This window comes from Sander lucioperca, chromosome 2 (assembly GCF_008315115.2).
Source record: "Sander lucioperca isolate FBNREF2018 chromosome 2, SLUC_FBN_1.2, whole genome shotgun sequence".
Taxonomy (NCBI): domain Eukaryota; kingdom Metazoa; phylum Chordata; class Actinopteri; order Perciformes; family Percidae; genus Sander; species Sander lucioperca.
In genome coordinates this window covers 40,086,274-40,101,406 of record NC_050174.1, presented here as the reverse complement: position 1 = coordinate 40,101,406, position 15,133 = coordinate 40,086,274, and the positions used below count along the sequence as shown (strand labels likewise).

General features: G+C 37.3%; 1 protein-coding gene across 12 annotated transcripts in view; it reads right to left on the bottom strand.

Annotated features, from left to right (window-relative positions):
• The window catches only part of LOC116053998 (protein unc-13 homolog B-like), a 169,719-nt gene that overhangs the window by 141,105 nt on the left and 13,481 nt on the right, over positions 1-15,133 (bottom strand). For all 12 annotated transcript variants that reach the window (XM_035997398.1, XM_035997402.1, XM_035997410.1 and 9 more), the window contains exons 2-3: positions 7,726-7,755; positions 158-257 (exon numbers count right to left, since the gene is read on the bottom strand). In XM_035997398.1, coding sequence (XP_035853291.1) covers positions 158-257; positions 7,726-7,755 — 130 coding nt within the window. The remainder of the gene's footprint in view (positions 1-157; positions 258-7,725; positions 7,756-15,133) is intronic.

Here is a 15,133-nt window from a genome sequence, read left to right as displayed (position 1 = left end):
GGGAAAAATACTAAAGTGAGTTACTTAAAAATAAATTACTGATGTAATGATAGCTAAAAAAGGATTGTCTATGCCTATATTAATAATTCCCAATGATGGATAAAAGTTGATACAATAATACAAATTTAAAAAAGAACAGCAGCAGGGTGAAACTTACAACATGAAATCTTGTTCCCAACATGGCTGACCCCCTCGGACTGTGATGGTGGTACTCTTCACATTTTGCACTTTTAAAGTTACGTAGGCGTTGAACTTGTCTGAAAAAGATGAGAAGAAAAAAAAAAGAATTATTCAGATTTTGGATTTTGATTGAATAGTTGTTAATGCTTTATAAAACATAATGTGATTTTATGGGAACAAAATTGTTTATTTATTGTAATGCATACATTTCCATGTTTAAAATGTAATGTCATAAAAATGTTATAAAAATTCCAATGTCCCTGTCCTGCTTGTACCATCCCGAATCGCCGGTGATCCATCTCACTAATTGATTGAACTACAAGAAATATAAATTCCCTCTCTGCATAATACAGTAAATAGCCATTATTGTTTGAGCAGTGAAGCATCTCTGAAGTTCAAGGGGAGATAAACAAAGGCTAAAAAAAATGCCATGAGAGATTTTCAAGACAGGGGAGAAATAATTAAAACTACCCACATAGGACAAAAACAAACACACACACACACACACACACACACACACACAGTCAGTAAGACAGAAGATTGCATGCAGAATGTAATAATATACTCTAATATAAAGGAGATAAAGACATTATCCCCTACAGAGCTGCAGGAAATGACCACAAAACACAGAGTTCATGCTCATTTTAGCCTGTGCAATACATTAAGCTCTCTTCTTTAAATCAGTGGAAAGACCATATACCACTGTGGACAGCATATTTGTGCAAAACTGTCAGACAGCATTGATGAAGTGCAAGTCAAATTAAAGGAAATCAACACCCCTTTCCATTCTTTTCTAGGAGGCTGGTCCATGATCCAGGCTTAATGTATTCATATTCAGTCATGTTAAATCTATTTGGTTGTTCTACGGAGATCAGCTGGTGCCAAGATAATAACCCTCTCTTTTTTCTGGAAGTTCCTCCTTGTTGTCATTAAGGGGTCTGAGATTATTATTTCATAATGTGGGCACTGTGGAGCACTTTAATTTTAATGGATAAATCACTTTAACTTTGTCCTCTTTTACTCTAACTGTATACAATAGGTTGTTGCAAGTTGACTTAAAGAGACCACTCTTGAATCGGTATGTCATTGATCAATGTGAAACAACATTGAAAAACTGCTCTTATTGATTGCTTAGAGAAAACTTTGTGTGTCCTTCCATCTTACTCACAGTGATCAGCATAATCAGCATAAACCAAGGAGGTTTGAGCAACCAACCACCTAATCCCTGCTTGATTACCTGCCTCAAGTAGCCCACTCTTCACATGGACAGAGAGCCCAATTTACACAACACTGAAAGAGCATATTATGCAGTGTTGGTGTGTGTATTTGTGTTTCCTAGTACATCTCTTTGTTCTCAATCTTACAACCACTTTCTTGTGAAAAGGGCCAGCAGACCTGCGGGCATGTGTTTAGGGACGTGATCATTCACCTGCATAAATTAATACTATACGGGTCAGGGTTTGGTTCTGATACCAATTTTCCAATTTGTACAGTATGTGGTTCCATGTTGTAAGATAAGTGGATTCATTAAGCTCTGAGTCCTGATGAATTCTTGATGAATCTATAAACAAATGTATGTCCTTTATTTCTGCATAAATTCAGGAAGTTATTAAAGGAAGACGCCGACTTATTGGGACTTTAGCTTATTCACCGTAACCCCCAGAGTAAGACAAGTCGATACATACCCTTCTCATGTCCGTGCGTGTTGTAACTCTGTCTGACAGTTCCACCGGTAGCTTAGCCTAGTACAGAACCTGCAGGTAAATGGTTCCAACTAGCCTACTGCTCCGAATAAGTGACAAAATAACGCCAACATGTTCCTCTTTACATGTTGTGATTTGTAGAGTCACAGCGTGTCACCTCAGAAAGGTGAAGCTCTGCTACTTCTGCTACTTGGGCGGAGTGATTTGCTTTGCAGCAAGCCTTTCTGAGAATATAGTTCCCGGTTTGTTTGCGGTTAGAAGACTGCTGTGTCTCATGTGACCTTGTTATTTGTACACGCTGTGACTCTACAAATCACAACATGTAAATAGGAACATGTTGGCGTTATTTTGTCACTTATTCGGAGCAGTAGGCTAGTTGGAACCAGTTACCTTCAGGATCTGTGCTAGGCTAAGCTACCGGTAAAACCGTCAGACAGAGTTACAACACGCACGGACACGAGAAGGGTATGTATCAACTTGTCTTACTCTGGGGGTTACGGTGAATAAGCTAAAGTCCCAATAAGTCGGCGTCTTCCTTTAAGGTTTAGGTGCACCACCATCTTCTTGTGGGAAAATAATTTCTTAATATTGTACATAAATTGTATCCTTTTATCAAATGAAATGTCAAGTGTGTGGCCCATATGTCCCCCTGCCCTGCAGAGCTAAGCAGTAATGACGAAGGCAAAAGACAGGGGGGTGAAATGGTTAATCAGGAATAATCCATCATTCACTTAAGGGGGTTGCCAGGTCTGTGATTAAGGGAACGAGGGGACTGGCAGGGTGCAGACAGCCCCATTTACTGCCTGAGCTAACAGTGGTAAGGAAGAATTAGGAAAACACAACAACTGGACAAGCAACGAAAGAAAGAAAAAACAAAAAACGTAAAAACGGAGGAAACGTTTTAAAAGAATTGAGCCATCGTCTATATTCGGAATCTACTTCCTTTGACACCACCAGGGTTGTCATCAAAGATGACACTTAGCAGACCTCCATAAATGCATGCATGCTTGCGCGCACACACACTACCCACAAAGGACAAAAACAAACACACACACACACACCCACACACACCCACACACACCCACACACACACACACACACACACACACACACACACACACACACACACACACACACACACACACACACACACACACACACCTTCCAGTAAGCAGCAACTGGGAGGACATATCCCAGCATGCAGTGGGACCCTCTTGGGGAGCAGCAAGTGTCATTTATAATTAAGTCGCAATGACTTATGAAAATAAATAAGTTATATTCAGTTACACATGGACGTGTGCAGCGCGGCCAGGCGAGATGACATTTACTAGGCTGTCTACAGTAATGAATACTCTATTATGGGAGGGAATGGAGGAGGCCTGGAAAGTGAATGGAGAGTGAGCATAGGAGAGCTTTTGGTGGATGAAGGAAGCTGAAGGAGATATTGAACTGAGACAAAATTGTTAAGTGCAAACAGACAATATGTTTTCTTTTCATTTAAGCTGCATATTTTTTAACATCAACAGCACATCCTGCTTTACATTCACATTTTCTGATCACGATTAATATTCCTATATTGACATCAAGTGACTACATGTAATGTGAAAGGGGTCGCTTGTAGTGACGAACCCACCACAAAAAAATCTCTGCAGCTTTACAGGGTTTGTTAGCCTCTATAAGATCATTGTTTTGCTTTAAAATGGCCTTTATTGTAGTCTTTTCTGCTCTTATCAAACCTGTTTCGAGCCTCAGCCGACAGCTGTTTTCAGCAAACAAGCTCTAATAAACTATAGACTACCTGGCCAGCACTAAATGGTGACAAAGTCTTTCTGCAAATTTAGCTGGTGATGACAGACGAATATTAGGCAACTAAAGAGCTAGATATTTTATTCAGGAGTTGGTAGAGTCCAAAACAGAGTTTAAAGTGATGAATATTGGAATTACCTTAATTGGGTGGACAAATAATTAATGTTACTCTGTGTCCATTCCATGTTGTTGGGGGTCTGTCAACTTATTTTAGGAAGAACACAGTAAAAGTGTCTTCTAGAATGGCTACTCAGTATACACATAAACTAAGGTGACTCAGGAGAAATTGTTGCAGTCCGCAATAAGCAACAGACAGAATGCAAGTCAGACAGCACAGCAGTCAAAGCTGTGCTGAGACAGGGCTGCCTTATTACACCAACAACACCATTGTCTCATTATTGCCAGGGACTCATCAGCATTCATTAGGCTGCAGAGCACAGCAGGATAGCCACTACTGCAGTAGAGCAACATGTCAGGTATAAAAAACGAAATGATTTTGGACAATTACCTGTTCAAACCCACCTGAAGACAGGCCTTTTGTTCACGGTTAATGATTACTATAACAAGTACAGCCCAAATTTTTCACAGCACTCAAACAAAAAAAGAAACCAAAACAGATACAACCACATACAAAATAAAAATAAATTCACACCAATTTTACCCAGCAGAACCAGCCATCTACTACTCTGAAGCTCCCCTGAATGCAATCTTGTAAGGACAATTTTTTTTCTAATTCACATTTTCTGTGAGGATTGTTTTTCGAAAGCAGATTGAGATTCAAACTAGTTTCCCTCGGATTAAATCCCCACTTCATAAACCTCTAATCCAGAGATTTGCAAGTATGCTAAGTGGTGTTATGACCAAAAAGCAGATATCAGCTGATATCAATGAGTTCCATCCCTTAAACCAGAGAAACGTGTTCCATTAAATGAGCTGCTAGCATTGCTGTGAAATGGATCACCTTCCACATGAACATCTTAAGTTGTTTCTAACTTTATAACTGAAGGTGAATTACAGTACATATTCTGGCACAGATCTCTTCCCTTTGAGTTACAGTATAACTGTTATCCAGTGTGCTGCATCTCAAATAAAAGCAACATTTGGCCCACAAAAAATCTATAATAATAATAACCCAAACAATTTAGCATTATTGAAGAAATATGGTTATTTTGGATATTACTTGATGTCTACTAAGGGTTGGTCGACCAAAAAAAAGAAATACATATACATATATACATATATACATATATATATATATATATATACACATATATATATATATATATATATATATATATATATATATATATATATATATATATATATATATATATATATATAGTGTATCACTTGCTTCTAGTGATAAAAAGTGATGCTTATAGCTGACACTGCTAATATTTCCTGACATTATTTCTTTGGTACAAAGTTTTTAAATGTAACTTTTTACATCTCAGAGTTGTTAGCAGTTAGCAGAATTTGACAATTGTTTAAGGGGTTTGACCAGCTTGTGGTGCTAGATGAAAAATGTAGGGATTCAACAAAGTCATTAGTATGCATTCTATGGAGAGCATGAATATGTCTGTACCAAATAACATGGGAATCCAAAGCTTTGGACCAACAGACCAGAAGACTACTTGACATCAACATCTCTAGAACCACAGTTATAGCAAGGCTAAAAACAGAATAATATGCCTTAAATCTTCTAATAAAGTGACACATATACCAGCCAACATTTCTCAGGGGGCTGTTCACCAGTGGGGTTTCAGGAGGGCTTTGGGACAGCAGCTAGCTCCCCCAGGCAAAGAATCTACTGCTTTTTACTGTTAAGATAAATCAGATCATGTTTCCCAAACTGGGGCATTAGAGTGGGACAAACTCTACTGGTTGTGTCTGACCTGAGACTAATAATCATGTCAGACGACAGAACTCCATTCAGGGTATACTCTCTATCACCTACTTGACTGGGTGTTATAGCCCTGAGGGAGTAGGTATGTTATTTTAGGTCCAAAAAGTTTTTTCCAGACAAAGACTTCCATTTCTTCCTGTGTTTGTCAGGCGATTTACAATATATCGTATCAAGTAGCTATATAATAGCTCAAGCCCCACTTTTCTCTATATACTTCTTAAACTACTGCTACTCAATCAAAGAGTTTCAAGATACAAGCAACAGACCAGTTTCCTTTTACAGTCAACTCAGCAATTTGTTTGGTATTATAAATTAGTTAAACTGTATAACATTCAAAGGGAGGCATCTCTTCTGTACAGTCGCTCTGACTGTACTGTAGCAACACCATTACTCATGTCCTGTTCTATGAACCCAGGGGAGGCCAATCAAATCTCTTTCTTCCGCTCTTAAAATCTGCTCTGCGATCGGAAGCCAGAGGCAGCCAATGACATATCATCTCCTGTATCTGGAGTCTGTCTCTGTCTCCTAAAGACACTGAGGGATTTGTCTCCATCTTCTCCTTTATGCCGGGATGACAGATTGTCATTTCAGGCTAGCAGGTGGCCCTTTGTATATGATGATCTATTGATTTTCTTCTCTCCTCCTCTGGCTTGACTATACTCATCGCTGTTGTTCTCCCCTCATCATCGCCTGGAGAGAAAATGGGACAAACAGCTGCAGACAGCAAAGAGATAAAAAAAAAGGAAAGAAAGGTGGATGGGAAGACGCAGTTTCACTTTTGCCTGGCTGCTGAATTGTTGATGCTTCATCCCCGAAGAGGAACTGCTTGAAAAATCTTTTCAGCTGTTGTTCTCCTTTGTGACATATCTACTGAGGACATCCAAGTACATGACCAAGGAGAGATTCAAACATGGGCTTAGCAAGAAAAACTGCCCAGGGACAGGTAAAGGGCAGCCATATAAACACTAACATCTGGAGAGTGCAACTACACTCTGACCAGTTGAGAGCTCAGATGAACTTTTGTGGGACATCAATACCTTGCTCAAAGGAAGCTCAGCTAAATATGCATATGCAAAAGTCCGCATATCTAAAGGCCAAGATAGGTAATGGTTGTGGTGTGGGTTAAAATAACCAACAAACTAATGAATAGCAGTCTCCAGTGTGCAAGTCAGACATGTTGTGTGCCCAACTGTCCACTCTGACCTTCTTCCTAAGAGCTTTTGTATCACTTTAACAACTAAACACTATTTCCACCTTTGCTTCTTTAGACAACATCATTTGCAAATCCATGTTGCATGACATAAAAATGTATACATTAGGCGTTTAACAAACAATTGATGCTGTTTTTCCCATGAGTATAGGCTTGTGAAGTTTAAAATAGAAACATGTCTTTACTCATAAACTTTTCTCTTTTGTCAGGCTAGCAGCATGGCTTTATGAATAGCAATTCCAGACTAAAATATGTCAACAACTATTTTATAGATTGCCATGGAATTTGGTTCAGACATTCATGGTTCCCAGATGATGAATGCTATCGACTTTGGTGATCCCCTCACTTTTCCTGTATTGTCACCACGAGGTTAACATTTGAAGTTTTAAGTGAAATGGTTCGACAACTATTCCCCTCAGAATGAATTGTAATAACTTTGGTGATCACATTCCCAGCAGCGTCAACTGCACTTTGTGTTTAGTGCTAATTAGCAAATATTAGCCTGTCAACACACTAAACTAAGACGGTGAACAATATGAACAGTATACATGCTGAAAGCATGGATGTAGGCTCTCTTGTTGAAGTATTGTTTAGGTATTGGTACTGAACCTCAGGCACTAAGGGGGAAGTCACAGCTTTAAAAAAGAAATGACACAGTCTTTTTTTCAGAACTTAGAGAAACTTGTTAAATGAGTATGTTGTGCTACAGTATTTTTTCTTAAAGACAATATACAGCCTAAATGAAGAAACTTAAATTTGTATAGTCTTAAGGCCACTACCTCCTCCCAGCTCTAGCAGCAGATAAATCAGACTATTAATGAGAAAAATCACACACGGCTGTCCCTCTTATTATGACGACCACACCTCTCCATGTTCAAACATCAAAAAATATTCAACATGATGGTTAGCTCTTACTGTACCTGGAGGCCCGTGTAGTTTCGCTTTCTTCACTGGAAGAGAAAATGAGAAAACATAGATTAGTCACAAGATATGTATATTTGTTTAATTTTTTTCTTGCTTCTCTTTCTGCATTGTGGTTTTTGTACCATTCTTCTCCATTATTTAATTGTTTTGGGGGGTAGGGTGGTTTTATGAACCTCCTAAGATTGCTTTTTTAACCTGCACATATGCTGCTTCTTCCCTTCTGTCTTCTCTTGCAGAAATGTTTATTATCTGTGCTTTAAGGCTAACTTAACTGATGTAAGGTAGAACATCTCAAATGCTTTATGTAAAACACACAATATATCATTTTAACTTTGTGGTAATACATAAAAAGATAGCATAAACAGATACCAGAACTGCTTAAAACATCTGCCTTACTGTATTTTGTGTTCAGAGACCAATACCTAGATAAATGGAGAACAAAGAATATATGTACAGTAGATCATTAATGTATCAAATGCAACACTGGATATTTTCCACTATCTTACAACTGTGAAAAAAATAAATATATAAAATAGAATTTATTAATATTGAACCTCGGCTGACGTCCTGGTGCTTGATGAATGCATTAGCGTTGTGTGTCAAAAGTTGGGATTTTAATAGGCCAGTAAACAATTATCCTTAATGAAGAAAATTCAATTTGGAATTGTTGTAAACAAGTAGACATCAACAGCACATCCTGCTTCACTGTAGAGAAAAGCCCATTATTAAAATATGAAACCATGTGTCTATATTGGCACTGGGTGGTGTAGGTAGACAAAAATATTCTGTGTGAATCAACAAGCAACAAGGAGTGTCTGCTAAACACATAAATATAAAATATAATGGTTAATGTTTTGTACTGTGGGTGGACAGATGCATTGCTTATGATACCCATTTCTTGTGACAAACAGTGAACCAGAATTATTTCAGTAACTGTGTTTTCTACCCAAGGCCACTTCATCACAGTGTTTATGGTTAAAAGAAAACAAACACTTCACCTCTTACAGATCATACAAATTAATTGTAAGTTAACTACCTTTAGATAACAGGGTAATCATCCATTTAAGCTCCAAACATTATTTTATATAATGACACTGAATTTAATGTCTTTGTGTAATCAGCGGTGGAAGAAGTATTTTGATTCTTTACTTAAGTAAAGTATTAATACCACACTGTATAAATACTCCGTTACAAGTAAAAGTCCTGCATTGAAAATGTACTTACGTAAAAGCATGTAAGTATCATCAGGAAAATGTACTTTAAGTAATAAAAGTAAATACTCATTGCAGAAAAATTCTCACATTTTAGGAAATGGAAACGATTCAAACCGTTCTGTGTCTATTTGTCTAATCCTTTCAGCTAGATTTGTTATATTGTTGGGTAGTTTAATTAATAAAACATATTTTATAAACTACATTTGTTTTGTGTTCAAAAATCTTAATGTTAACTGTATAAAGACTGTATGGTTGAATGTTTTGTATAAAACCTTAAATGTCTAGCAAACAAAACTCAGAAAAGCAGACTGTATACTACCTAGCACCAAATAGCAGGTGAAGTTGGCAATTAAGCTAGGTGGTAAAGAGTAGCATCATAGCAGGTTAAAAGCAGTTGGTCGAGACAACAATAGAGATAAAATATGAGTGCATTTTAAACTCTTAGATGGATGGAAGCACAACTCTAAATTAATACAAATGTTGCTCTTTGTTCTGTTACTTTTTTGCTAACACGTTAGCCATAGCAATCAGCACTATTACACTGAATTTGTTTATCTCTGCCATCCAGTGGTCACTTCAAAATCACAGCAGACACTGACAATCACAGGTGTTACCAATAGCACCATTGATTGCTGCACTGCACTGCAATTATTGCTTGAACAGTCACCTAGTTAATGGTGTTAACGCCACCTGTGCTTTCCTTGCAGAATGGTCTGTGAATCTGATTCATTTGGAAGAGATGAAGATTCAAAAGTTTTTCAGGTTAGCAGGAGTTTTTTCAGAATTCAGTGTGAAGTAAAAGATGGTCAGATGTTTAACAATAAAGAAAAAAAGGTAGGCTAAACAAAGCCAACATGTCGGTCAAATTCGAAACATTAGGCCTATCTTGCTCGATCTTGGTCTGGATTGCAACAAATACTTTACATTATATTTTACTGTATATTATATTTTGTGGCATATGCTATATGTATGTGTATAATTGGTATAAATTGTGGGTAGGATATACTACATATATAACACTACAGTACATTTCATCAGTGCTCGAAGTGGGCCGGTACTCACCAGTACGCTGTACCGGCACTTCTACATTTTACTCTTAAGCGTACCTGCACTTTTTCTTGCGTACCGCTACTTCTCGCATGTAGCCGGTACTCTACCACTGACAGAGAAAGCGTCAGTGTCAGAGAGATTGACCCTAACATTACATAAACTACACTACCCAGAGGGCACTACGTGACTTACCTCAGTTCAGAAAAGCTTTATGATGCCTGCAGCCTGACTGTAACAGATGTTTCACTGCTGAAAACCTAGAAACTAAAAAGAAGTGTGTCGAGTTTGTAAGTCGGTATGTTAGCCTGGCTTCAGAAAGGTACTAAAAGAACATGTGTGCCAGAGCCAGACACATCAACAGAGGTCCAAGTCCAACCAGAAACATCAGGTACAATTCATGAGCTTCAAACTAACGTTAACGTTGATGTGAGCGGAACAGCTAGTGCTAATGAGGAGTCTGCAGCTACCAACCTTAACGTTACCTAGTCAATGACACCGACGTCAACAATAACGTGAGTAACGAAACACATGGATGGCCTGACTGTTGGTCAAGGGAACAAATTATGTATTTTTGCTCCACGAACAGCTGGCTCGTTTTTAAAGATAACAAACTGGGCTGCAAAACATGTAGCAGCATCCGACTTGTTTAAATAAATACATACATTTAATGCAATATCTCCAAGTTTTGTTTTTCACTGTAGAAATCTCAAATGTCATAATGATTTGCCAATGCAAGAGAGTACCAGCGCCTTTTTTTGTCCACTTCAAGCACTGCATTTCATTATATATTTTGTAGTCACTATAATGTTGCACTACTAATTAGCAAATAGCAGGAGAGGTTTGTGTCTCTGGCAGTTTGGGCAAAATTTTACTTTTGCATTTGCACATAAGAAACAGTTGTTCTTGACAGTGTGTATCATATGTTTTCCAATATGAAAACCTTTTTTTACAGAACATATAATTAGGGCTGGGTATCGTTCAAAAGTTTTCGATACTGGTACCGATACCAATACTGTGACTTCAATACCGGTTCCTAAACGATACTTTTTTCCATACTAATTTTATAAATCAAAAAGCAATTACAACATTACACATTATGGCAAAACTCTTTTTTATTTATTTCTCAGCTCTATGTAAACCCTCTTTGTGCATAACGTAGTTTTTCCTGCCTGCTTCTACGTGTAACATTAGACAGCCAATCAGCAGCATTATTAGATCTTGGTAGAAGCATGCTGCATGCTTATTGGCTCACTGACGCTAATGACATTTACTCCTTAGGTATTGAAATTGGGTATTGAATGACAAGGCATTTTTCGATACTTTAGAGGCAATTCGGTGCCTAAAAAGTATTGAATTTGGTACCCAGCACTACATATAATGCAGACAAAGATGCTTGGGGTGATTTAAAAATGGTGTCATATTTTATTTTTGTTCATTATTTATTTAAATAGTCAGCAACTGACTGATAACATGATCATTATTTAGCTATTTCTTCTTTTTACTTCTTTATTTTCTTGGTGTTCATTTCTAGAATTGGTTGACAATGTAATACATTGTACATAATATATAATATTGGTAAATATTCTTTAATAAAAAGGTATTTATTTAGGAAAGAAGCCTTCTGAGTACCTTTATATAAGCATTATGTTGCATAATTGGTACACAATTCACATGGAAAAGGTCAATTTTAATTCCTGCTCGAAAATTTACTATATTGGCCGCCAAATTGATAATAGGTGAATGTTTCCCCTCTAAAATCGGTATCGTATTGATCTCAAAAGCCCACAACGGTCGGGGCTCTACTCCAAAATGAAATCAATTTACTTGTTGTGGAGGGCGTAAAATATTTTTGGCCTCCAAATGTGGGCATGAAAAAAAAAAAAGGTTTTGAAACCATTGATATAACTAATTTGTTTTAAGATAGCATTGTAGTTCTGTGTCTCAGAAACTGAAAAGTGAACAAAAAATAATATTTTGAAAATGAGGAATGTTTTAAGAAAAACTTAAAACAACAGCTGTGAGATCTCACACAATGTACCACAGGAGTCTCGAAATGCCAAAGTGTCTTGAAATGCCAATGTGTGAGTCACTGATGCAATTAGCAATTACATTATGCCACCTGGAGATGTGTTCATGTCATTTTAGTATGCAGCTCTATAAAAGTCTATTGCCTTTTTAAGGTAATTCCGTTATTTAAATTAGGTTTAAATGCATATTCTCACTAAGGGAGATCAATACGCTCATTCAATCACAGCCCAAAAGTGTGAGATGTGATGAGAGAGAGAGAGAGAGAGAGAGAGAGAGAGAGAGAGAGAGAGAGAGAGAGAGAGAGAGATCGTTAACAGGTCATTTGTCTTAGGCTGTCAGCACAGCTTGCCTTGTGTGTCACTCGTGCCAGCTTGGCGGAGCTGAGGCTCACAGAAAGCCCAGTGGCCTCGTTGGTCTAGTGCCAATCGGGCTCTGACAATACCTGTGTGAATGGCCTGACATTGTGAAAGAGACTCCCAATGATGCTACATAAAGTCACAGAGAGAGGGGAATAGATTAAGAATACATATGTGCCTCTACTGCAACACTTCCTTAGAATGTAGGTGAAAAATGTATATAACCAACAGGAAAAATGTACAGTACCAGTCAAAGTTTGGACTCACTTTACCATTCACTTGAATGAAAAAGTGTGTCCAAGCTTTGGACTGGTAGTGTATATAAATACAAAATAAAAAAAAAAAAGATTTGACAAAATTGGATTATCCCAAATGAAAAGCATGATTAAAAAGATAGGTGTTTAATTTATTTGTTTAATACCAAAGGAGCAGCCTCACCACATTAGTGGTAAACATCTGTTTAACACCTATTAAAAGCACCAGAAAACAGACAATTACAGACCCCCATTAAGATTGTCACACCCAAATTAACAATGCTTCCCACACCCATGTCATAATCAATATCAAATGTCTGTGACACAAAATCACCTAAACTAACAACAAACCTTTATCCTGACAAGTATGAGCAAAACCGGCAAAGCACTACACCAGAGAGACCTAACCACTTCACTACTCAATTGATTAAAATGCCATGGTGAATTGTATTAAATGCAGCGATAAAGTTTTGTGATCTGGGTAGGCAAACGTTGATTTGGTGATGGGGGTGATATACTGTAATATACTATATATTATCGCACATTTATTTTTATTTTGTCCAGTGTATAGCCATTTTGTTCAATGTTTACAAGCTGTTCATGCCGCAAAACGTGTAAAAAGTGTGTGAGAGAAATGTCAAAGCCTGTTTGAAATCCCCTCACAAGCCTGTACAGAGCACTTACCATGAGACAGACTAAGTGGATACACATGCTACATTAATACCTGATGGTTCCCCAGGGAGGAGCTGTGTAAGGACACTGATCTGTTTGAGGCTAATGACTGTTTGTATGGGTAAATGGACAGTTTAGTTTACATTTGTTTTTGGAACTTCTCCATGACTGCCCACACAAAGATGACACAGAGCTGGATTAAAATTGGCAAAGTATCCCTTTAAGTACAGGCTAAGACTCAGACTTTGAGCATAATCACCGAGGCTGGTGGGGATGTGGTGTCTAGCTTTTATTTGTGTGGAGTTTGTTTTGCAACAAAGTATATTAAAGAGTATTTTTTTTTTTTTTTTTTTTTCTTTTTTTTTTTTTTATCTCAGCAGGACAAACTTGTTATTTAAAGTGACTATATGTAACTTTTAAATGTTTCTGAAACTGTAATTTTCCATCTGATGATCATAAATGAGTATGACCTGTAACAGTAAACGAGACTGACAGTGAAAAGAATGCTATTTTTATATAGTTTTTAGCCCGGTCTGATCACAAAATGATTTACGGCAGGTAGACGGAGCTACAGAGCACACATTCTGATGGGTCACAGATTTTGGCTCAACACCGGGTAAGCCTGTGTTATTGTATCCAACCAGGTAAAGGGTAGCAGGAGATTTCTTTATATAGGTCTAATTGTATTTTAATTTTATTTTAGAAGTTATCTGCTGTAGTAATACTGGGGCAGGGCAATCACAGAAAAGGACATTAAATGAAGAACAACTAAAAGCTAAAAGGGAAAGTGAAAGACAACGGGCGAAATCCAAGTCACAATCGGTTGGGCTTTCAACAGATGGAGACAATTGTAAATGATTCAAAACTGACCCAAATTGGCCCTCAGGTATGTTATATGTCTATTTCATTCATAAAATAACTTTAGATTGCACAATGTGGTTGTATGCCATTAACCGACATTAAATTACGTCCTCCTTCCATCTGTAACGTATTCTCTTATTGTAAATGATTGATTTTCTGTCTGAGCAAAACATTCATCGCAACTATATGACCTCCCCGTAACGCTAACTCCTAGACCTTTACAACAGCAGGTGTGGTAAAAACACTACTGTTTTTGTCCAAAGGGGCTGCTGAAATCAACACAAACTGAAAGTTATGAATGAAATCTTTTATGTTCTGTCACTGTGCAAATGGGTAGATAAAAGGGTCACCCCTGCCCCCTGTCATGGCAAAATTAACAATCAAATATCAACATCTGCAATTATCTGCAAATGAAGGAAGACAAGAATGGCTCTAAGACCAACAATGTTCAGTCAAATCAATCATAACTTTTAAGTCCCTGACACACCAAGGCGACGGTGTGTCCCACACCTTTTCTCAACTTTTTACCTATACTTTTGTCTTTTTATTGTTGCATTTTTCTTAAATTATTCTGTACATGTTACATGTGAGTTTACTTGTAATACAATGTGCTTTATTAATAAAATCTGTGTTTGGTTGCAACAATCACATTAATTGTTAAAGGAGAAAAACTATCAAATTAATTCCATTTCATTTTTATGTATTGTTTTTTAGCAGCAACATTGTACATTGATCAACAGACAAAAACATAAAAAATCAAATAGAGTTATTTCTTGTGTCTGGACAGATGTCAAAATGCATCCTAAAAAAATCTAATATTAAATCAAATGCAAGTGCATTTGTACATGTGACAGGTTTCAGTTATTCTCTTACAGAAAATAATACAAAGGTCAGAGTCACATTTCAGTGCTTGCAGAGGTCCCTCTGTGAGCCTGATCAGAGGTGGTAAAACAGGCCACATATCAGACA